At 39.2% G+C, this 23,432-nt stretch overlaps 2 protein-coding genes across 12 annotated transcripts in view; one reads left to right on the forward strand and one right to left on the reverse strand.

The window, feature by feature from the left end:
- Positions 1–23,432, forward strand: part of LOC131030400 (histone acetyltransferase HAC12) — a 175,323-nt gene that overhangs the window by 27,437 nt on the left and 124,454 nt on the right. The gene's annotated exons all lie outside the window — the stretch shown is intronic.
- LOC131857128 (uncharacterized) lies at positions 8,485–10,143 on the reverse strand. The gene is made up of 4 exons (XM_059209241.1): positions 9,913–10,143; positions 9,469–9,804; positions 9,263–9,335; positions 8,485–9,160 (listed from the first exon to the last, which is right to left on the reverse strand). The coding sequence occupies exons 1-4, from the start codon at positions 10,138–10,140 to the stop codon at positions 8,631–8,633; spliced, it is 1,167 nt and encodes a 388-aa protein (XP_059065224.1). The 5' UTR covers positions 10,141–10,143; the 3' UTR covers positions 8,485–8,630.

The raw sequence follows: 23,432 nt of genomic DNA on the forward strand, positions 1-23,432 counted from the left end.
CTAAGTATGGAGAAATTCCTTCTCCAAGCCTCAAGTGCACCCAACTTCATGAAGTCATGGAATGAACAAAATCTGGCTAGGTGTGGAAAATTTCCTCCTATCCCTCTAGGATGTGCTCAAGCAATCAAGACATGAAAATTTGGCTAAGGCATTGGAAATTCCTCCTACTTGTCTCATGTGCGCCTTGGGAGAGAATCCTTCACAATGTAGAATTGGTGCCCAAACTCAAAATCCTCCTACCTATCATCAAAGTTGCATGGACACGGATGCGGATACAAATACAGATACGACCTTTTTTTAAGACCCTCAATATGGATACGGCTGGATACATCATTCATAAAAAACATATACACATATTTAACACAATTTTTAAGTTATTCGAGGAGATTTTCATTACTTCAAAAGCAATATAGACATATGATTGCTACATAAATAGTGATAAGTTGATTTAATATTTTACAATATCCAAAAAAGTAGATTTGTATTGGAAGATAACCCCAAAAATGGGTCATTGAAATAGAAAAACATTTCATTTGTCTTTCTCATTTGGTGTTGGTTTTGTTTATAACTTTATACCATTTAAAAAAAAATAAAATGCATGAATGAAGTTTTTTAAAATTAAATTTAGGAAGATTTACGTCAAATTTTTTTAAAATCAAATCACATAGTATCTAGCATGTTGGAAATCAAGGTTTTTTGGGCATGCTTGGTTACAGTATTCGATTTGTATTTGGGCTGTATCGGATATGTATTTGTTTTGGAAACGGGAACGGATATGGAGATACACGTGCCCAGGGAGGGTCAAAGGAGTTTCCAACTACTTTGCCTATCATATATGCGCCCAAGAAAAGAAGTAACATGAAGGACAAATTTTGAATTTAAAAAAAAAAGAATATTTTAATTAATGAGGCGTGGCACACAAGACTTAGTGGAAATTGCTATTTTGGACAAGGTATGATGAGTGGGGTCTGCTGACATGACAAGTCAGCTCTCAACAATAGAAAGACGAAATGTGTTTTGGAAAGATTTAATGAGTTGCTAAAAGTACCCTAGTGCGAACTTGGTAGTAGATAGGATGAACTCTCTATTTAAGGGAGGTATGGGGTTTCATTTTTCACATTGCATTTTTGGGGAGCACAAGCAAGAGCAAGGTGTGCTGTGAGGCAAGGGCATGGTTATTTATCTAGGAATTCTTTTCCTTGGAGGTTCAAATTTATTCCAAGTTTGGAATATGCAATGTGGAATACTTCTCATGATGAATTAAAAATTCCTTGACATGATTTTAATGTTGGTTTATTTTATTTTGTAGGAAGTTAGATGGCAGAGTTAAAGGTGGCAAGCACGTCAAGGCATACCCAGATCAAGAATGAGTTTAAAGTATTTCTCCCGGAATCATGGATCGTATCAAAGTGGAAAGAAGTCAGTGACACCAACTTGGGAACACTAAATTTGGATGAATTTAGGAGGAGAATGTTTTGTCATGAAGGACATCCTCTGTTAGCCGTAGCCAAGAAGATAACGCGAAGTCGAATTGTGGCAGCGATTGGTTTCTCTCTTGCCATACAATGCCCAGAATTGATCGTGGAATGTGCAAAATATTACAACTCCAAGCGAAGATCAATTGTAGCCCCTAATGGAAAGCTCTTGGCGAATCTCACAGTTGAAGCAATCACTGAGGCATTTGGAATTCCCACATATCATTCCATGGTATACAAGACAAAGGAGAGGGCATTGAGGCTCTATGATTCTAGAGTAGATGGGTGCATAGGTGTCAAAAAAAAATGGATGCAGAAGTCAAAGCCCCATCATTCCAAAATGCCTAAGTAGCTTATCGGGATGGACTTCAAGCAAGAGTATAGTGACCTTGTGATGCCGTTGAGTCGAGTCATGGAATGCCCGCAGGCATTCATCTTTGAGCCATGGATGTTCTACTTCATTGAGGAAGTGATGGATGCAATAAAGGTTGTGGATTAGGCAAGGATAATCAGTGACAACCTGGATGAACAATTGAAGAATTTGATGCATTCCTGGTCCTTTTAGATGGGTTCGTACATTGTCTATATGTTGGCAAGGATGGTCAGATTTAGCGGATTGTTGAGCAAAGGACCAATAGGATGTGGTTCATGACAATTCAAGGTGTACAAGTGCTACCCATAGTTACACTTGTATAACACTGCCTATTTCAAGAGAGCTAACAATGCCTTCACCATGCATATTGTCCGGTCTCTGCAAGGAGGCATTCTCATGAGGCTGTCATAAGAAGCCAGGAAATTGATTGAAAGGTACGGATCATGGTTCATCTAGTTTCCAAGATTCACCTACATTCGGCTTCAGGGATTCTCTTCCTATTTCTATAGGCTCCTGAGGTACTGTTGTGACGTTTTCACACATCGCCCCATTGCAAATGGGGACCCTTGCTTTTTTGCTTTTTAGGGTTTGTTCTTTAGGTTTTTTAGGGTTTTGTTAGCTGGCCTTTGCATTTTGAGTGTCGCCCAGGGGATCACATGGATAGCAAGTCCGGCTTGAGTGATGTCTTGATCCTGAAATTTGGCTAAGTCTGGAATGTCCTGATCCTGAAATTTGAGTAAGTCTGGAAACTGAAAAAACCTCCAAAAACTAGATTTTGCAATATAACTCCTGGAGGTCTGAAACCACTCTCAAACATCCTGAAAGTATATATGGAATATAACTTAAAGTATAAGTTCTTATACTTAAATGTTATATTCCATAAAAATTATCCTGATAGAGAGTTCGAAAAGTCAAATTTCGCTCCTGTCCCTCCCAGGAGGACCAAGGCGAATCGCTCCTGTCCCTCACTGAAGGACCAGAGCAAAGTTCTTCACAAGACAAAATTCAGGCAAAGATCAAGTCAAGTTTATGTTTGAAGGCAAGGAAGGAGGTGAAATGAACTTATTGAAGATAAATTGAAGATTACCAAATGCCAACAAAGGACCAAAATGCTTAAGTTCGCTCCTGTCCCTCAGGAAGGGACCAGAGCGATTTTTGTTATAGATGATTTTCTTGCCAAGTTACAACCGATCTCAAGGCATGAATGAATGAAAGGAAGTATGACGGGACAATTGAAGATAGTTTTTGAAGGAGATGAAGTGAAATGAAGCCCACAAGAACAAAATCGCTCCTGTCCCTCTCCAAGGGACCAGGGCGATATGATGATTATATTGCTATTCTTCCAAGTTCAAGCCACTCCAAAATGAAGAACAAGGAGGCAAGGACGTCTTAAGACATCTCAATCAAACACGAAGTATCCAAAGTTACCAATATTGAAGGAACCGCACTTAGACACCTAGTTCGCTCCTGTCCCTCAGGAAGGGACCAGAGCGATATTTCCATAAAGGTATAAAATTTGAAAGTTTATCAAGCATCAAGTGATCAAGAACGATCAAGGAACTTTATTTTGCACGATGATAGCGATTGCAAGTTGAACAAGGCAAAGACGAGCTCAAAATGTTGAAATTCGCTCCTGTCCCTTAGGAAGGGACCAGAGCGATATTGATTATATTGGCCAAATCTCTCAAAAATCACGTTAAGTCAAGGTTTTGCGGGGTCACACAAGGTATAAGGTGTCATTTGAAGATGATTTACAAAGGTTCCAAACGTCAAAGTGCTATCAATTAAGCAAAGAGCCTATATCGCTCCTGTCCTTTGGACAAGGACCAAAGCGATTTTTATTAAAACACTTATGTTCCGTCAAAATCAAGACAATGCAAGGGTGGGCAAGATCGAGGATGTCATTTGGAAGGTAATGAACGAAGAACAAAGGTTAAAGGTTAGCAAATTTGAGCCAAGACAATGGGGATCGCTCCTGTCCCTCTCCAAGGGACTAGGGCGATATTTGCTAAGTCACTTGTTATTCTTCAAAGACCATGTCAAAACAAAGTTGCAAAGGGTCTAAAACGCCATTTGAAAGGTATGAACGAGGAGTTAAAATAAAAAACGATGAATTTCAAGCTAGACCACATGGATCGCTCCTGTCCCTCTCCAAGGGACCAGGGCGATATTCTTCTAAACATCAAAACGCCTCGTTGAATTCAAGTGAAATGAAAGTGGAATGAAGGAATAACATTGTTTGTCCCTCACAATGAAAATTGGAGTTCGAAGATGTAAGATCTAGGAGAAAGCATGATCGCTCCTGTCCCTCTCCAAGGGACCAGGGCGATATCATATCTAGAGGACATTCATTTGCAAGAACAAGTCAATCAAGTTTGAAGGACCTAGCGAAAACGGCAATTCCAACGTAAGGATGAAAACTTTGAACGTCAAAAATGCAAGAATCATGACCAAAGTAATGGATCGCTCCTGTCCCTCTCCAAGGGACCAGGGCGATGAGGTACGTATACTTCATTTTCAAAATAATTTGGCGCTCAAGCAAACATTTTTTTAAATTTATTTTAAATGCTAAGATCGATAAGTTTGAAAATCCTATTAAATTAGCATTTAAATATTGCGCTTAACATTTATTAATTATTTTGCCTTTAAAAAATCGAATTTGATAATTTAAAAACAAAGGCATTTGATTAATAATTAATTATTAATTTATTAAAAATCAAAGGGAGTGCTTAAATATGGAGGTCGGCCTTTATTACTTATTAAAAATCATTTAAATTGCCTTATTTTTTTTACACAAGTCGGCCTTGGGGGTGAATGGTGAGGTGAGCGCTATAAAGGGAGAGTGAAAATCATTATTTTCACATTATCATTTATCAATTCTTACATGCAATCTTGAAGGAGAAAGTGCGAATTGTGTTTAGAGAAGTGCGAATTTCATTCCAAGCAAGGTGGTGCGAATATATATCCAAAGGTGGCGTAGATATTATCCAAGGAGATACGAACTTAAAGTTTAAATTGTGCGAACTTGTCAAGCATTGGAGATCACGTCAAAGATTTGAAAGGTGGCGAATTTCCTATTTTGAAGTGGAGATCACGTTGAAAACCATCTTTCGCCAATTTTGCCTAGGCGATTTTATTCATTTTGCATTTTAGAGTTAAGTTCTCAAGTAAGGTATGGCAAGATCTCTTGTTTTAATTTCGAATTTTGATCGTCATTGCCTTAAGCTTGAATTTTGAATTTTGAATTGTATTAGCTCAATCGTCATTTAGGAAATGATAATTCAAGGACTAATCATGAAGTTTCCTAAAATTAATTTAATCTATGCTATTCATTGCAAAATCATGTTTCTAATTTTGAAATGTTGTGTAGGCATCAAATGGAGATCTCATCAAGGAAAATCAAGCCGGATCAAGGACGGTCTTCGTCGGGACGATCAAGCCAGGACAGGGGCGACCTCTTTCAATCCAGCGTTCCAAGGCAAGGTACATCATCATCCTGCACATCAAGGACACAAGGAGTTAGAACAAGGGCTTGTTGAAGAAGTAAATAGTTCCAGATGAATTAATTAAAGCAAGCTTCTCAACAACATCAAGTTGAATATCTACCAAGTTACAAGTGTCAAATGAGGTGGCATCCTAGTCATCATTTCTCCAATCAGTGAGGTCCACCTCAGCATGTCTAGATTCAATGTACTTAACTCATGGAAGGTAGCACAAACTCCGATGTACCTACCCCAGCTATCCATTGGTCGATTTTTCTAGAAGGGACATGTGTCCAAGCAATACAATTTTGTCATTGGTCAAGCATTAAATGTTATGTAATGGTTGTAACAAACCCTAATTAGGGTTTTCATTGTTGAATCTTGGCCATTGATCTTGAATTGATCTAAGCCATCAAATTGTATTGTGGGCACTATATAAGCCCAGGCATTTCATTTGTAAAGGCTAATTTAGCAATAGCTAGAGAGTTAGGAGATAGTTGGAATAGTTAGAAGATAGAAATAGAATAGCAATTAGAGTAGAATAGGAGGACAAGGCAAGAAATTGTTGCCATTGATTGTAAACAAACTCCATTTTCATTGAAGTAATGGTGAAGTGTGTCGTTTCTTGCAATTTGCATGGTTTCTTGTTGAGTCTTCAATCCTAGATGGTAGATGATTAGATGAATGGAGGAAATGCGATTGATTAATGGTGGAATTCGTATATCCATACTACTAGCAGTTTGTTGATTGTAGACTTGCCTTGTGTAGTCAACTGGAATTATTCAGCCTAAGCTCAATTTCAATTTGTCGCTTCTTCATTGATATGCATCAACTTGATGGTGTCTATGCCTGCGGTGATGATTTGAACATCATAAAGCTTCCCTTAGAAGATCGCACTAGCCTTGTGGAGATGGTCCATTGATGTCAAAACAAGACCTAGTTAGAGTCTCATCAAAGATCAATCATTGCTCTTACATTCTTAGTATTAGGATTAGATCCTCTCTTCGCCCCATCCTTTTTTCATTTTTTCAAATCTAAGTTAGTAAGAGCTTGTGTTCCAGCAAAGCAGACCGGAAATTCAATCACCAAATGTAAGTCCCCTTGTGATTCCAGCAAATCACATCATACCACGGCGAGCTTATCCACACGTAGAGACCCTACATACAGGAACCTTGGAGTCATCCTGATTGATCCTTTTTCGCGATATCTTCAGCAATCGGAGGCTTTGTTCAAGAGAGGATAAGGTACCCTTGGGTATTTTATTCTGTGTTAGGCTGTGTACAAAATACACGTCAACAGGTACCCAACTAATAAGATGGTACTGCTCGAAGTGACAAGGCAATTAACAGCTTACGACAAAATCCAAAAAAAGAAGAAAGGTGGAATCGAGTTCCCAATCATCTTGGGAGATTCTGATGAAGTGTGCCCATCGCTAGCAGTAGCGGAAACGTTAGTGGAGGAACTACAGTTCTACCACCTCACATATCACACAACGAGGTCAGATTTTGATCCATATGACAAAATAAAAATGGTGGCTGGCGTGAGGCATAGGCATAAGACGCAACTCGAAGATTGTTGGGCTAATGGCAAGGATGAATATGAGGTAAGAAAGAGAGTGTTTTCTAGGTTACCCCTCAAGATGATAAGGATATGTGACCTCCTAGTGCCAAACCAGGTGGAAGAGGATGTGAACAATGTTCACCCCGATTTTGAGAAAGAGAAAGAAAAGCCGATTCTAGCACCTAATTGGTTCGAGTTGGAGATTGTTGATCTTAACACGTTGAGTAGGCTAGTTGCAAAATTCACAAGACTTTGGGTATAGCATCACATCAACAAACTGAAAGCGAAGAATGCTTGCTTGACATATGATTTGATGGGAGAGCTAGAATCACAGGATGAAGCCACTAAGGAATCATCGGGAATTCATGCCAAAGGAGCAGCAAATCCACAAGGGAAAGAAGAGTATGGAAAGTAGAAAACATTGCCCGAGACTTGCAATCAAAGAAAAGGTAGGATGCCCTGAGAGAGGAACTACAGTAGAAAAGACAAAGATCAAAAGAAGTGCAGTCATCACTTGGGAATTCCTCAAGTGTGCAAGAAGTTGACCTCTTCTCAGGAGGAATAATTGGATTCAGTGCAAGGAATGAGTCACAGGAAGAAGGCCAAATGACTCTAAAGGCACAAGATACGCAAAGTATCAATGCTTCCAGAGAGTTCACTGAGCAAAGGAATGAATAACAAGAACTCCCTCTAAATACAGATCCATATATGTAGAAATGCCTCAAAACAATGGCAGTTGGAGATCCGAGAGTCCCGGATGAAGAATTCCATGAAGAAATGGCATAGGAGCAGGAGCACTTACAAGTGCATGATCAACAGTTAGCTGCTCCAGAGTGTCTAAGGGAAAGGATGAGAGAGGATCCCATAGAGGAAAATTGATCCTGTAGTTCAGTTGGAGGAATTTCTAAGCCGAATAAATAAGCCAGTAGAGAAGAAGACGACAAAGAAATTCTCCAAGGTCACAAGGAATGAATCAGCATCTAGAATTCTACATGTGGCAGTGCCAAGGATTGACAAGGCTGGGGACAAATTCACTCCAAAAGAATATGATGTAATGGACGTGCTACCGGGGCACAGGTAATGGAAGATTTTGATGATTCCACTCAGGCACTGAAAGAACAAATGAAGAAGATGGAAGAGAAATACAAGAGATTGAAAAGTGAGAACAAAGCTTTGTGTGGGTATGTACAACATGTTAAAAGAGATAGCATCGGTCGGATAAACCAAATGTCTAATTAGCCTTATGGCCTTAGACATTTGTCTTGTATCTATCCTTATTATTTTGATCACATATAGATATATATTTATGTAGTGATTGGTTAATATTATGATTAATATCATAGTTGAAAATCTCGGACTCGCCTCGGACTCGGCAAACCAAAATTTTGGACTCGGACTCGGACTCGTGAAAGACTCGCGAAAGACTCGGCAAAGACTCGGCAAAAAAAAAAAACCGTAGTTTTACAAAAAAACATAAAGAAATTAATGCATTTAGAGAACATAAGTGCCATAATTGAAACATTACACATGTCATATGATCTACAAAGTACAAACACTCAATATTTGAAATTTCATCATTCATGGCAGCATATTCAAGTTTCAAGTTTCAACTCTAAAATGTATAATACTATAATGGCAGCATAAGTATATAAATGTTCACAAAATTACATATAATGATATGTCCAAGTCCAACTGCAAATGTGAAAAACAGCAATGTGAATGAACAAACCAAAGAGAAGACTACATCTTCCTCTTTGTATTTTTCCTAATATAGCTCAATTTTTCAGGCCTTGAGCTAGAAGTAGTAGCAGTGGGTGTTGTGGTATCTAAATGGTGAGATGATTCTTCTTCAAAGTCATAGTCCTCATCATCATCCTCATCTTCGTCCTCATCTTCATCCAATCTTGCTCCTTCTGCATCTTGTGCTGCTCCTCTCTCTATTTCTGCAATTTCTTCTTCGGTAAGGAGGACATCATCACCATCATTTTGTTTATTCATGGTCCAATCACCATATGGATCAATTTCATCCAAGTCAATGGCCTCATGTGAAACACCCTCCACCTGTCTAACTCGAAGGCGAAGGTTGTACCGAACAAATACTAGATCATTGAGCCGCTTTTGTGACAATCTATTTCTCTTCTTTGTGTGAATGCTTTCAAAGACACTCCAATTTCGTTCACACCCAGAAGCACTGCATGGCTGAGACAAAACACGGATAGCTATCTTTTGAAGATTAGGCGTGCCGGCACCATAATTCTCCCACCATAAATCTACAAAAAACATTTAGAAATATTAGAATTGAGAAAAAAATGTAACAATCAAGTTTGTAGGTTTTTTCTTGCACTATTGAACTAAGTTACTAAATGTTTTACCTGGTTGTTGTTTTCCTCTCCTATCAATTGCTAGTTGTGATGAGAAGAGTCTCCCCTCTGCACTTTTGTAGATCTTGAACAATGGAATGAACATTTCCAAATTCAGAAATAGATACTAGATAGTCAAAGTGTCAAACTCAAATTCAATAATGAACATTTCCGAATTCATAAATAAAGATAGAGCAATTGCAAATGTCAAATCTCACCTCCAACTCATCAAGAACCTTGTCTCTCAACTCAGGATCAGGTGTCATCTTATCAATGCATGTAATAACACCTGCCATGACCTCCTCATCAGCCCTAAATGAATCAGAGAAGTAGAATTTCGGGTTCAAAAAGTAGGCGAAGGCATGTATCGGTTGGTGGAGTTGGTTTGTCCACCTACGATCAATGATGCGCCAAAAGATTTCACATTTTCTTGCATTTCCAGGATAGTAATGTGAAATGGCCTCTTTGGCCCTATCCATGGCCTCATAAATGAAACCCATTGGCATGCCCTCTCCATCCACCATACGAAGAACCCTCACCAAAGGTTCTGTCACCTAAAAAAATTAAAACAAATTTTAAATTAGTACAAAATCAACCCCTAAAAAATAAAATCAGCAAATAGACAAGATTGTATAAACTTTACTTTTGTGTTTGTTACTTACCGCAGTCAACTCCTCTCCACTTTTATTGAACCCTTCATCAAAAACAATGGTCACAATCTTCTCTGCTTCAGGTCTTTTGGAGTATGCAGACCCCAACCAAGCATCTGACACAAACATTTGCTTAAGATGAGGAATGGCACTAAGAATGCTCTGCAAAGTGATGAAGTGGCTAGCAAATCGTGTCACTCCAGGTCGCACAAGGTCCTTGCCATTTGTGTGTTTTCTCATCAAAGCAAGCACCCAAGTATGGTTGTAGATGAATTTGGTGACACTTTTTGCATCTTCAACCACCTTCTTCACCCATCCAATCTTCCCAATGTCCTCTAGCACCAAGTCCAAGCAATGTGCAGCACAAGGACTCCATGTAATCGAAGGATGCCTCTACATAAGCATTCTACCTGTAGATACATATGCAGCTGCGTTGTCCGTGATAATTTGGACAACATTCTCAACTCCAACTTCCCGAACCACACCATCCAACAGATTACACAAAGTCTCTGCATTTTTTATTTCATTTGAGGCATCAACAGACTTTATGAATACCATTGCACCATTTGAAGCCACCAAGAAGTTGAGAAGAGTCCTATTCCGTCCATCTGTCCATCCATCAGATAAAATGCTGCATCCTTTTCTCTTCCAATACCTTTTCTGATCATCAACCACACCTTCTGTATTTTTCACAGCTTTCTCTAGCAATGGCCCACTGAAGTCATGACCTGTTGGGGCCTTAAACCCCTTACCCGCCACTGTACATGCATTAACAAAACTTTCCCAATACACATTGTTTGCTGCATTGAAAGATAGATTATTGTAAAACCAAAAGTTTGAAGCTGCTATCCGTGCTTGTTCATGCTTCTCTTTATTCCATCCTGTACCTTCAAGTGAAGGTTGTGCACCTGGAACATTGCGTGGTACAAAAAAATTAGGGTCTGATCTAACAGGAGTGCCACTAGCCTCACCCTCATTGTCACCAAAAGATGAAAGTGACTGACGACCCCGACTATGACCAATGGGACCCGAAGTGGACAATGTGGGATTCATTGCAGCTGCTATGGCTTCTCTTGTTTATTGCCTTTCTTCCTTATGCATATCATTCTCAGCAAGAATGGCCTTCATCTCTCTAATAATTTCAGGAGTTGATTTGGGGCATGCCTCCACACCATATCCAGGTATTTGTGCAAGGTGGTATTTTAATCTATTGATTCCACCAGTCATCCATCTTGTGCATTCGGTGCAAGTGACCTCCCCCTTTTTGCTTCCTGCAATCCCATATTTCCAAGCTTTATCTCTTTGTCTTCCTGACCTTGGGGTTGCCCTTGGAGTTGAACTTGCCATTGCTGATTTAACATGAAAAAAAAAAATCAGCAGGGTTTTATGGAAAATCAACAAAAAAAATGACAATGAATCATTTGGGAAAAATAGCATTCAAAAACAAGAAAAAAAAAAGAGGAAATAACTTAGGAAAGAAAATAGAAAAAAATTTGGCAGCATATCCCCTTGTTTTTCAAGATTTTTTTCAGTTTCAAAACAATGAAATGATTCAAATGAAAAAAAAAAAGAAAGAGAAAAATCCTTACCTAGATCTCTCTTGCTGATTTTTCCTTCTTTCCTCTACTCCTCCAAACCCTTCTAACCTGCTCCAGCCAAAAAAAACCCAAATTGAAGTCAAAAAAAAAAAAAAAAAACGTGGTTTTAACCCTCACGGGCGCGTTTTTCTGGGCCCGCGAGTCCCTGTGAAAGACTCGCGAGTCCGAGCGAAAGACTCGCGCGAGTCTTTGCGAAAGACTCGCGAGTCTTTCGCAGGGACTCGCCTGGACTCGCCACGCGAGTCCTAGACGAGTCGACTCGCGGCGCCAAAGGACTCGCGAGTCCGTGGCGAGTCCGAGGCGAGTCAAAGAGTTTTAAAACTATGATTAATATTATAATCAATATTATGGATTTTTTTTTTTTTTTTGATCGGTAATTGGCCGAAGCCTGAATAGCTTTTGACTGGAGCTATGAACCAGTGGGGACACAGTAGGGGGCCCCATCCCCATTACATATCTTTGAATTATTATTATTATTATTATGTTTGATTAGATTGACCCCAAGACCTTCCCCATCCTATGGAAGGCCAAGAGTCACAACTTAGAATTCCATTTCAAATGTCCCTATTGGGAATTGAACTTGGGTATCCATAGTGAGAACCCAGTGTTTTAACCAGTTAAGCTCAACCCCTTGGACAATATTATGGATAATTAATAACAACCTTGTGTTACTAATTATTCATAATATTAATTATATTAGTTCATTAATTGATATTATCTATTCATTGCTAATGATAGCATATCACTATCGGTTTGGTTAACCGATTATAATTCTTAAGAAACCGACGACATTATTGTGGGTTATGCTAAGTTAATGGACGTCGACATGACTCCACTTAGGAGTCACGACTCCTTGAGGAATCATGTCGGTTCCATAAGAAGTCGTGACTCCTTCGTGGATCACCATCACTTTATATATACCTTGCTGTCGATGAAAGCCGTAGTGATAAGAAGTGACACCAGCAGATCGACAATCTGAAAAGTGACAGCCGTGGAAGAGATAAGAAACTGTGTGTATCACGTTTTGTAATTTGCATTTACTTGGATTGAAGGCAAGGTTAATGTGTTAAACAAAAGCAATCAATATTGTTGAAATAATATACAACAATCATATCCTTGCATGTACAATAGTTGACATCCTTATTAATAAGCACTATATTATAATTTTAAAAGTTACCTATATATATATCTGAATTACATTAACATGGTATCAGAGCAGTTCGTTTCCTTGGATTGTGTATAAAGTACGACGTAGGTGGAGGAGCTTGCGCTTGGCTTGGAGGTGAGCGGGGTGAAGTTTGTATGGGTCCTGCGCACGCCCTCTGACGCTGCTCAGAATTCATTCTCCTCCGCGTTAGACTTTCTCCCAGTGAGGTTGCTCGGTCACATGGTGACCATCAATCAGGGCTTCTTCGTCCTTGGGTGGGCTCTGTAGTTTGGTATTATGGCACACCCTGCCACCGGCAGCTTTATTTCTCACTACGATTGGAATGCGGTTTTGCAATCCACCACAAAGGGAGTTCCCCTCATCACCTGGCCGCTTTATGCAGAGCAAAGTTCGAAGAGCTAAGCATTGATTTATTTGATAAGATGTTGGAGACAATATATTATGAAGATCAAAGTATATTCATAAGATTGTTGGGTAAGGCTATATCGATTACATTTTAATGAAAGACAGCGACTGTCCACGCAAATAATGAGAAACAAACGGATGAAGGGGGATTCAAGTCAATTCATTAGAGATATTTGACAATGATGATCAGTAATGGCATATTGTAAGAAGTTTAAGTAGAAAGATGGAATACCATAAATCTTCCTTATATCTACCGGGACTTTTATTGGAGGTTCAACCATTTCCATTGATAAGATTGTGTGAATGCCTCGGGGAACTTAGGCAGCAATTAATATAAGGAGTTACAATTGAAAGACAGCATTTTGTGATTACCCACAATGCCAAGGCTGCGTTTTGTATAGATGGAGGGAGTACGATGACCATCGAATTGCTTATGGAAAAGGGTACGATTAAGCACAAACATTCTATGATTGGAACTGACAAATAATCGTGAGTAGCAGTGATCATGCTTTGCAATGGCATTATTAGTTAATTTAGAGCGATTGCTATATCTATTAATGATCAACGATTCAGTTATGATCAAGAAGCGGTATATAAAGAATGGGGTCATTAAACCCAAAAACATAAACAAAAAAATAAACAAAAAAAGAAAAAAAGAAAAAAAAGAAGTTCTTCGTATTTACTATAAATAATATTATAACGCAGATAGTGTGATCCTATATTATAATACACACCTTGATCAAAGACAATAATGCATTCGTTAAGGTGCGATTTAATACAAGAGGAGTTGATATTTTTCATTAGAAGGTAATCATTTTGAACACAACGATTAAAACTGTTTGACATAATGCCCAATATTATATTGCTGTGGTTGATCTATGGGCTTTCTCCTTTATTGCGGCACCTCTAGTATTGGTTGAAAAGTATGTTTGAGCACATATTATGATGAGACCAAGTCACACCTGTAGTGTGAATCAAACTCTTCATTGTAGGCCTCTTTGAGGTTTCAGAGTTTATCATCATCAATAATTCCTGCAGCAGAGGTATTCCATTGTCATTCACTTCTCTTACTTTGGCAGCTCCCTTCATTCAGTGTGGCCTGTAGTATCTTGTCATGAGGCTTCTATAGTGGCGTTTGTGCTTGGAGGGTTATGGAGTTCAGTATAATTGTATCGTTGTAATGTTTACCTAGAAGTTGCTGTGAGGAGCACTTCTGCAAATTCATATGCAACCTCACAATGAACTGTATGAGAATATGGGAGCACAAACATAGCATGTAAACTGTTCAACAGATTGCCTCAATGAGATGTCACCTCATGAAATGCAATTGGCAAGTGTAAAGCCAAATTCTGCATTCCTTACCAGCCGCATTATTACAAATGCTTTGAAACAGGTTATGGGTAGCCATCAAAGCATAATTAAAGGAGGATTTCTGTCAGAGATTACAGTTGGAAATGTTCAGGTAAGGATGTATGCAAGACATGTACGCATAGACATGGCTCATGAACTTATGACAAAATACCCCAAAGAATTATGCTCTCAGCCAAAGCTGTAGCAGGCAGTCTTTAAAAATATATACACATAAAGAGGAGCATACAGGCTGCAGTATGTTAAAGTTGCTATAAGAGAAAATGATGTTAAAGTTGCTATAAAAATGAGCAAATAAGAGAAAATGATGAATAAATTATAAAAAAGAAACTTAAATTGTACAATTTATAAAAAATTTACCTTCACAATCTCAGCACAAGGGGTCCAAAAGCCTCCCTCATAAAAAATGCAATCTGCCATATCTACCCCTGCAACAGTAGCAACATAGGATGAGGAAGCCCACTCCTCGCTAACAATCATACGTCTCAAAGCCGCCTTACACCGAAGCATGAACTGTAATGTAATGAAGTTAGTGGCAAATTTGGTGATTCCAGGACGAGCTAACTCCCTTTGCTCCGTGTATTGCCTCATAAGAGCAAATACCCATGAATGATTATATACAAATTTGCAAACATTTCTTGCCCTTTCTACACATCTCTTAATCCATGAGAGTTTCCCAATTTCCTCCAACATGAGGTCAATGCAATGGGCGGTACATGGAGTCCAAAATATAGATGGGTGCCTCTCCATCAAAAGTCTACCAGCAGCAACATAATTTGCTGCATTATCGGTGACTACCTGCACCACGTTCTCCTCACCCACGTCATGTATCACCTCCTTTGTTTTCTCACATAGGAATGTGGTGTTTTTGCAGTGTGTGGAGGCATCAATGGACTTGATGAAAACAATGCCTCCTAAAATTAAAAATAAAGCAAGATCAATGATCATTCAATAAATCATTAAATAAAAACTCAAAAAAATTAATGACTAAATGAAATTAAAATTAATCAATCACCTGCAGAAGAAACAAGAAAATTAAGGAGAGTTTGATTTCTCCTATTTGTCCCACCATCAGTCATGATGGTGCAACCTGTCCTACTCCATATCTGGCGTTGATCCTGTTATTCACCCTTCACATTACGCACTAAATTTGACAAAATTGGTCCCCTTAAATCAGATTCAGAAGGGGCTTTGAGCCCCGCTCTGCATATGGTAACGACATCAACCATTTCCTGCCAATAAGGAGACCTACCACAAATAAAATGAGATAAGCTAAGTATGTGCTACTACTATGTACACCAACAAATCAAACTATAAATATTAAAACAATCAAACAAAAAATAGTCACCTGGTTGCAAAAAATGGAACAGTGAAGTAGACCCAAAACCCGTCGATTGCCATTCTAGCGGTGTCATGGACCTCCTTGTTCAAACCCATGCTCTCAAGTGACGGTTGGGAGCTAGGAGTAGTGCGAGGCTTAAAGTAGGAATCCAACCTAGATTTACGAAGTCTAGGACCAATGCTAACACTCCCACTACCACTGGTAGTGCGAGGACCATGAGCACTAGCAAAAGCAGAAGCAGAAGCAGAAGCACTAGCACTGGGACGATATGGAGGCATGGAAGAAGGCCCTCCAACACAACCAATGCCTATTAAATCCTCCTTTTGCTTCTTCGCCATTTCCTTCTTTTCTTCAAATGCTTCAACTGCCACTTAGCACTCACATGTGTTGTGTATAATGCACACACACACCTCGTTTGAGACAGGGGACCCCCTAGTTTCACCCTTTGTCTGCCCGATAGAGAGAGGAAGTTTGACCAAACTAGCTAAAATCCCGAGTTTGCAAAGGGGCGTTTAAAGTCAAAAGCAAAACTCGCACATTTTCAACAGACTCAAAATCGGCAGGTGAAATGATCAAACGGAAAACTCGCCCCCTTTGTAGGTTTTGCAAAGCACACAAAGTCTCACTTCTGAACAAAAGTTTAAATTCTTCTATGTGCTAAGGCAAGATAGATGAAATATCCCAGACCAATTTTTTAAAATTTTTCAATTACAAAGAGTAATGCAACACACATCCGTTAGGGTTAGCACTTAAACCAAAACGATGCGGAAAACAACTCTAACCAAGAATGTACACCAGGATCCCGGGTTGGGCAAGGCGTGAGCATATAGTCAGAGGGTCTTAAAGCATTCTGAAAGTAACTCTAACCAAGAATGTGCCCAAGATGGACTAACATATGGTCAGAGGATCTTGGTGCATGCTGAAAGCAACTCTAACAAAGAATGTGCCCAAGATGGACTAACATATGGTCAGAGGATCTTGGTGCATGCTGAAAGCAACTCTAACAAAGAATGTGCCCAAGATGGACTAACATAAGGTCAGAGGATCTTTACAATTACAACTGCTGAAAGAAAAACTTGACACCAAGCATGTGCTTTCAAACCCAGGGTGGGAATGGAGCTACCACATGGCGGAGATGCTAAGAACTTAGAAATGGAATTAAATGTAAATAATAAGCGTGAAATGAAAATGAGAAGAAATGCTACCAGTACTACTATTGAGCTTACAATATGATAGTAAATGCTTGCCAAGATCATAGGATTAAGACTATACAATGCTGTAACAATATAGAAGGCTCTCCCGGGCTTAACAAAAATGATAAGTCCAAGAAATTCTACTCAAGGATCAATCTTAATATTCTTATTTATGACAGACCTGCACGTGAAATGCTTAATCAGCAACACATGGAATCACTAAAATGCTCATTACTCTCTCAATACTAGTTCGAATGACCCAAAACCAAAGGCAATGGCTTCCTATGAAGGAGGCGACCCAACCAATACCAAGAAATCAGACATTAACCCAACAGATTATTTATCACGATCCCCAAGGCAATTCCCAACAGTGACGCCAGGCAAGAATGGCAATTCTTCTCTATAAAATAAAACACTTCATATTAGAATCTGCAAATTTGCACAAAGGAGCGCCCAGCCAAAACAAGAGGAAATATGCAATACCCAGAATGAATATGTTTTTATTTTGAAATATATGAGTGAAACTACAAATCTGCCCTGCTAACCGCGACTCCCGAAAATGAAATGAAATGCAAATAACTGAACTTCAAGCACAACTCAAGCTACAATGCAATCCCCACCACAAACTCTCACAACTACACTAAATCACCACTAGTTGCTATCTTTCAAGCAAGAAGCAATGCCAAGGCTAGGAGGCATTCATTCCTCGAAGCAACCCCAATACCATTCCGACAGAGTAACATTACAATAGACATAAGATGCCAAATGAAGGGAAGAGGCCTCCATTTATAAGCTTAACAAGGGATCTCTAGAGGCTTCTAGAAAGTGCACCCTAATTTCACATTTGAATTTTCCTCCAAGAGATGGCGCCACTTTTAAAAGCTTAATTAACCTTTATTTTAATTCACTTCTCTTCATAAAGTTGGCACCCCTTTTCATAAGCAAGATTTTAGACCTTAGGAAATATTAAATCCCTTCCATGATGCATCCACCCTTGAAGACCATCTTTTAAAACAACTTGAAGTGATGAAGCTAAGCCAAGGGGTCAACTTTAAAATATAACATTAAAACATAACATTATTTAAATGAAATGAACTTATCTCTCCAAAAACATCCCAAGGCCAAAAGTGACGAAGCCAACTGAACCAACTGAAGAAGAGAACCAACTGTGTCGAAATAATCAGGACCATTGCCAGAAATAGAATTTACTAAAAATAGTAAATTCCAAAAAGTGCTCGGAACACAAAGCCGGACATACCATTGCAAAGCCCTTTGAAAACCTAGAAAGAATCCGCGATCCAAACTCTAATTCACGAGCAACAACAAACTCCAAAATTGGAAACCCTAATTTCACCCATTGAGTAGCCTACGGGTCTCCGAAATAGGCCATCGGTCAACTGAAACATTACGCCTGAGAAGGGGACATTACAGTCGGCCCTCCCCAAGATTGCTTGTCCTCAAGCAATTGCAAGTTTGGATGCTGCAAAATCTCCTCATTCTCCCAAGTTGCATCCTCCAAGGGCAAATTCTTCCACCTCACCAAGTATTCCTTGATTGTCCTTCTTCTCAAAGAACGCTCTCTGGAATCAATAATCTCCTCTGGAATCAAAATCAACTGCCCTTCTTCGTCCAAAGGTGGTAATTGTGAAGAAGCAATAACATTATGTCCAAGTACCTTCTTGAGGCGAGACACGTGGAAGACATTGTGCACTTTACTACTCGAAGGTAGCTCCAACTCATAAGCTACTGCTCCAACCTTTCTGATGACTTGGAATGGCCCATGGAAACGAGGCTTGAGCTTCTCAGCTCCACTCTTCTTGAGAGTTGCCTGTCTGTATGGCTGTAGTCGAAGATAAACCATATCTCCAACCTCAAAAGAGCGTTCAATGCGTCGTTGATCAGCATACATCTTTTGCTGATTTTGAGCAATCTGCAAGTTCTTCTTCAAAGATTTCAAGATGTCTTGACTTTGCTGCAACAAATCCTTGGCTTGAGGGGCTTTGCTATCACCAAACACCAAATCAGCAAAGCTAGGAGCCTCATAACCATAGAGAGCCATGAAGGGAGACATCCTTATTGACATGTGAAAGGAAGAATTGTAACAATACTCGCCTATGTGGAGCCCTTTCACCCATGCTCTTTGCTGCTCCGAAACATAGTTTCTGAGATAGCTCTCCAACCACTTGTTCACTATCTCTATTTGTCCATCGGTTTGGGGGTGATAACTAGTGCTTGGAGTAAGCACCGTACCACTCATCCTGAAGACTTCTTGCCAAAAGGTGCTTAGGAACTTGCTGTCCCTATCACTCACAATGTTTTTCGGCAACCCATGCAATCTAAACACCTCATGAAAAAACAAATCTGCAACTTGAGTTGCTGAAAAAGAGCTCGTGATGGCAAAGAAGTGAGCAAACTTTGTCAATCTGTCCACTACAACATAGATACAATCTTTGCCTTGGGCCTTTGGCAACCCAGTGATGAAGTCCATTGATATGTTTTCCCATTTTTGGTTGGGAATGGGAAGAGGTTGCAGCAGACCAGCAAGTAGAGTGTGCTCATTCCTGTTCATCTGACAAGTAGGACATTCCTGGATGTAGCGTTGAACTTCCCTTTTCAGCCCTTTCCAAGCAAATCTTTCCCGAATCTGCCTATATGTCTTGAAGAAACCTTGATGACCAGCAAGTGGAATGTCATGGAATGTCATCAAAATCTTCTTTCTGAGCTTAGAATCAGCCACCACAAAGATTCTATCCTTGTAATGTATCAGCCCGTCAACCACCTTGTACCTTTCATCATGAAAAGTACCTTAAATGATGCTGATTGCCAACTGATTTTTGGCATAATCAGTGAGCAACATGTCCTTCCAATCAGCAGTGAGCTCACACAATGAACTCAGATGAGGTCTCTGTTGACGTGTATTTTGTACACTATCAAACACAGAATAAAATACCCAAGGGTACCTTATCCTCTCTTGAGTAAAGCCTCTGATTGCTGAAGATATCGCGGAAAAGGATCAATCAGGATGACTCCAAGGTTCTTCGTTGTAGGATCTCTACGTGTGGATAAGCTCTCTGTGGTATGATGTGATTTGCTGGAATCACAAGGGGACTTACATTCGATGAATGAACGTCTGATCTGCTTTGAATATTGCTGGAACACAGGCTCTTACTAGCTTTGATTTAAAAAAAGGAAAAAAGATGAGGGCGAGGAAAGGATCTAATCCTAACACTAAGAATGTAAAAGCAATGAATGATCTTTGATGAAATTCTAACTAAGTCTTGTTTTGACATCGCAGGACCATCTCCACAAGGCTAGTGCGATCTTCAAAGGAAAGCTTTATGATGTTCAAATCATCACTGCAGGCATAGACACCATCAGGTTGATGCATATCAATGAAGAAGCGACAATTGAAGTTAAGCTTAAGCTGAATGATTCCAGTTGACTACGCAAGGCAAGTCTGCAATCAACAAACTGCTAGTAGCATGGATATACGAATTCCACCATCAATCAAGCACATTTCTTCCATTCATCTAATAACATGAAATCAAATATGAGAAGTATAAAGACCATGCAAATTGTCGAATCGACCCATAAATTTCACCATTTCTTCAATGAAGTTACAAGTCTTTTACAACAACATCTTGGCAACAATCTTTGCCTTCTTTCTCTACTCTACTCTAATTGCTATTCTATCAACTAGCTAATCACCTTCTAACTACTCTCTATCTGTCTTCTAACTGCTTCCAACTATTCCCTTTACAAAATGAAGAGCCGAGGCTTATATAGTGCCCACAATACAATTCGATGGCTAAGATCAATTTGAGATCAATGGCCAAGATTCAATAATGAAAACCCTAATTAGGGTTTGTTACAACCATTACATAACATTTAATGCTTGACCAATGAAATAATTGTATTGCTTGGACACATGTCCTCTCTAGAAAATTCCACCAATGGATAGCTGGGGTAGGTACATCGAAGTTTGTGCCACCTTCCATGAGTTAGGTACATTGAATCTGGACATTGTTGAGGTGGACCAATCCGACTGGAGGAGTGATGACTAGGATGCCAACTCGTCTGACACTTGTAGCTTGGTAGATATTCAATTTGATGTTGTTGAGAAGCTAGCTTTAATTAACTCATCTGGAACTATCTGCTTCTTCAACGAACCCTTGCTCTGATTTCTTGTGTCCTTGATGTGCAGGATGATTGATGTACCTCACCTTGGAATGCTGGATTGGAAGAGGTCGCCCTTGTTGATGTTTGATCGAAGAAAGCCATCCTTGTTGATGCTAGGCTGGAGGAGGTCGCCCTTGTCCTTGCTTGATCTTCTTGGAGGAGAGTCTTTGATCTGGCTTGATTTTACAACTCCGGGATCTCCATTTGATGCCTACACACAATATTAAAGTTAGTCTTTTGAGCATCAAACCTCAAAGCATGAAATTTAAGACCTTTCAAAGGTAAAACTTAAGATATTAATTTGAAAAAAGTCATGATAAATCAAGAACTATACATTTTCAAATTAATAATGAATGAAATTGGATTTTCAAGACTTAGACTTTACAAAATTGCAATGGGATCACTATAAGTCTTGAATAAGAACTTCAAAAAATGATTCTTCATACCTTCCCTTTGAGTATTTAAGTACAAAACCTTGAAAAATGAAGGAAGAGGACCGGATTTTGTTTGGCAAGATTAGATTATAGTCCTCCTTTGGATGAATTACGCCTCCATTAGTCTCAAAAGAATTTCACCTTCCACTAGTTTCCTCAAGATCTGGAAATTCGCCTTCAAATGTCTTCAAAAAATCTAGAAATTATCCTCCAAACTAGCAAGAAATTCGCCTCTCCAATAGCCTTCAAGATGAATTTCGCCCTCCTTATTCTCCACACTTTCGCACTTTAGAAGGGATGAATGAATGATTTGAACTTGAAACAATGCCCCCCCTATTATATAGAGCACCCACCTTCTTTCCTCCAAGAGGCCGACCTAGCAAATAAGCCTTAAAATAAAATATAAAAAACACTAAGAAGAAGGCCGACTTGATAAATAAAGACAAAATAATGCCTTGTGCACTCAACTTTTAATTTTTTATTTCACAAAAATTAATTTTAAATGCCTTTATAATAGAAATTCAATTTTTTGAGGCCCAAAACTAATTTATTAAATGCCAATTTAATTAATTTTTTCAAATATTCCAAAGTTAGCAATTTGGCATCTAATGCGATTTGGAGGATATTAACGCCCAAATATGGTAAAAAATAATGAATGCCATTAACTTCGCTCTAGTCCCTTGGAGAGGGACAGGAGCACTTTTTCATGTTTAGACTAGGATTCTCAATTTTTTGAAGTCAAACCTTTGTTCACCATGCTTTAGAAGATCTTTCCCATCTCACACAACTTTGCCTTAGCATAATCTCGGAGGGAATTTGTTGTTTCATAAAAAGCGCTCTGGTCCTTCAGTGAGGGACGAGAGCACTTTTGAGTCCATTGCATGAATTCTTGATCATATCAATCTTCAATTTACCCTCAAGGCGGAGAATATCACATTTCACTCCATCTTGAGCCTTGGTAATAAAAATATCCTTTCAAAATGCAAGGTAAATGGTCATATTTGGAAATTGCGCCCTGGTCCCTTGGTGAGGGACGGGAGCACTTTTGCCACTTGTCGTCAAAATTTGCAACTCTCGCATCTCAATTCCACTTCAAGGCATTTTAAACACTTTTTCAAACTTGCGCCTTGGCCTCAATTTGTCCTAAATTGGTGAAAAAGGCTAGATAACATGTTAAGTGCTCTGGTCCTTTAGTGAGGGACAGGAGCACTTTTTCAACTTCAAGCTTATCCGTCCTTTGCTAGCTTCCCAAATTATCTTCAATGGGCTAATCATGTCCTCTTTCATTCATTTCAATCACAAACTTGCCTTGGCCTTGCAGGAAATTCACACTTTTTGGAAAATCGCTCTGGTCCCTTGGAGAGGGACGGGAGCACTTTTTGGAAAATCGCTCTGGTCCCTTGGAGAGGGACGGGAGCACTTTTTACATCTTGGCATACTTCTTTGTTCTTTAAACCTCTCAATTGCGTCTAAGGCATAAAACATCATTTGTCCTTCCCATCCAAGTCAAGTTTTGCCATAAAATATCAAACAAAGAAGAGAAACTTGAAAAAGTGGCATGGTCCTTCAGTGAGAGACGGGAGCACTTTTTGTCATTTGGGTTGATTTACTCCTTCGTGAACCGCTTAAATTATATTCAATGGACAAAACATGCTTCCCTTAACCTCTTCAAATCATAAAATCACTTTAACCTTGCAAAGATAGTGCGAATTTGAAATTCAGTGCTTCGGTCCTTCAGTGAGGGACAGGAGCACTTTTTCAACTCTTAGCCAAATTGTCTCACTTTTCACCTCGAAATTCCTTTACTAGGGAAGATTTCACCTTACTTCATGCTATGAATAAATG

This window comes from Cryptomeria japonica, chromosome 7, assembly GCF_030272615.1.
Source record: "Cryptomeria japonica chromosome 7, Sugi_1.0, whole genome shotgun sequence".
Classification (NCBI taxonomy): Eukaryota; Viridiplantae; Streptophyta; class Pinopsida; order Cupressales; family Cupressaceae; genus Cryptomeria; species Cryptomeria japonica.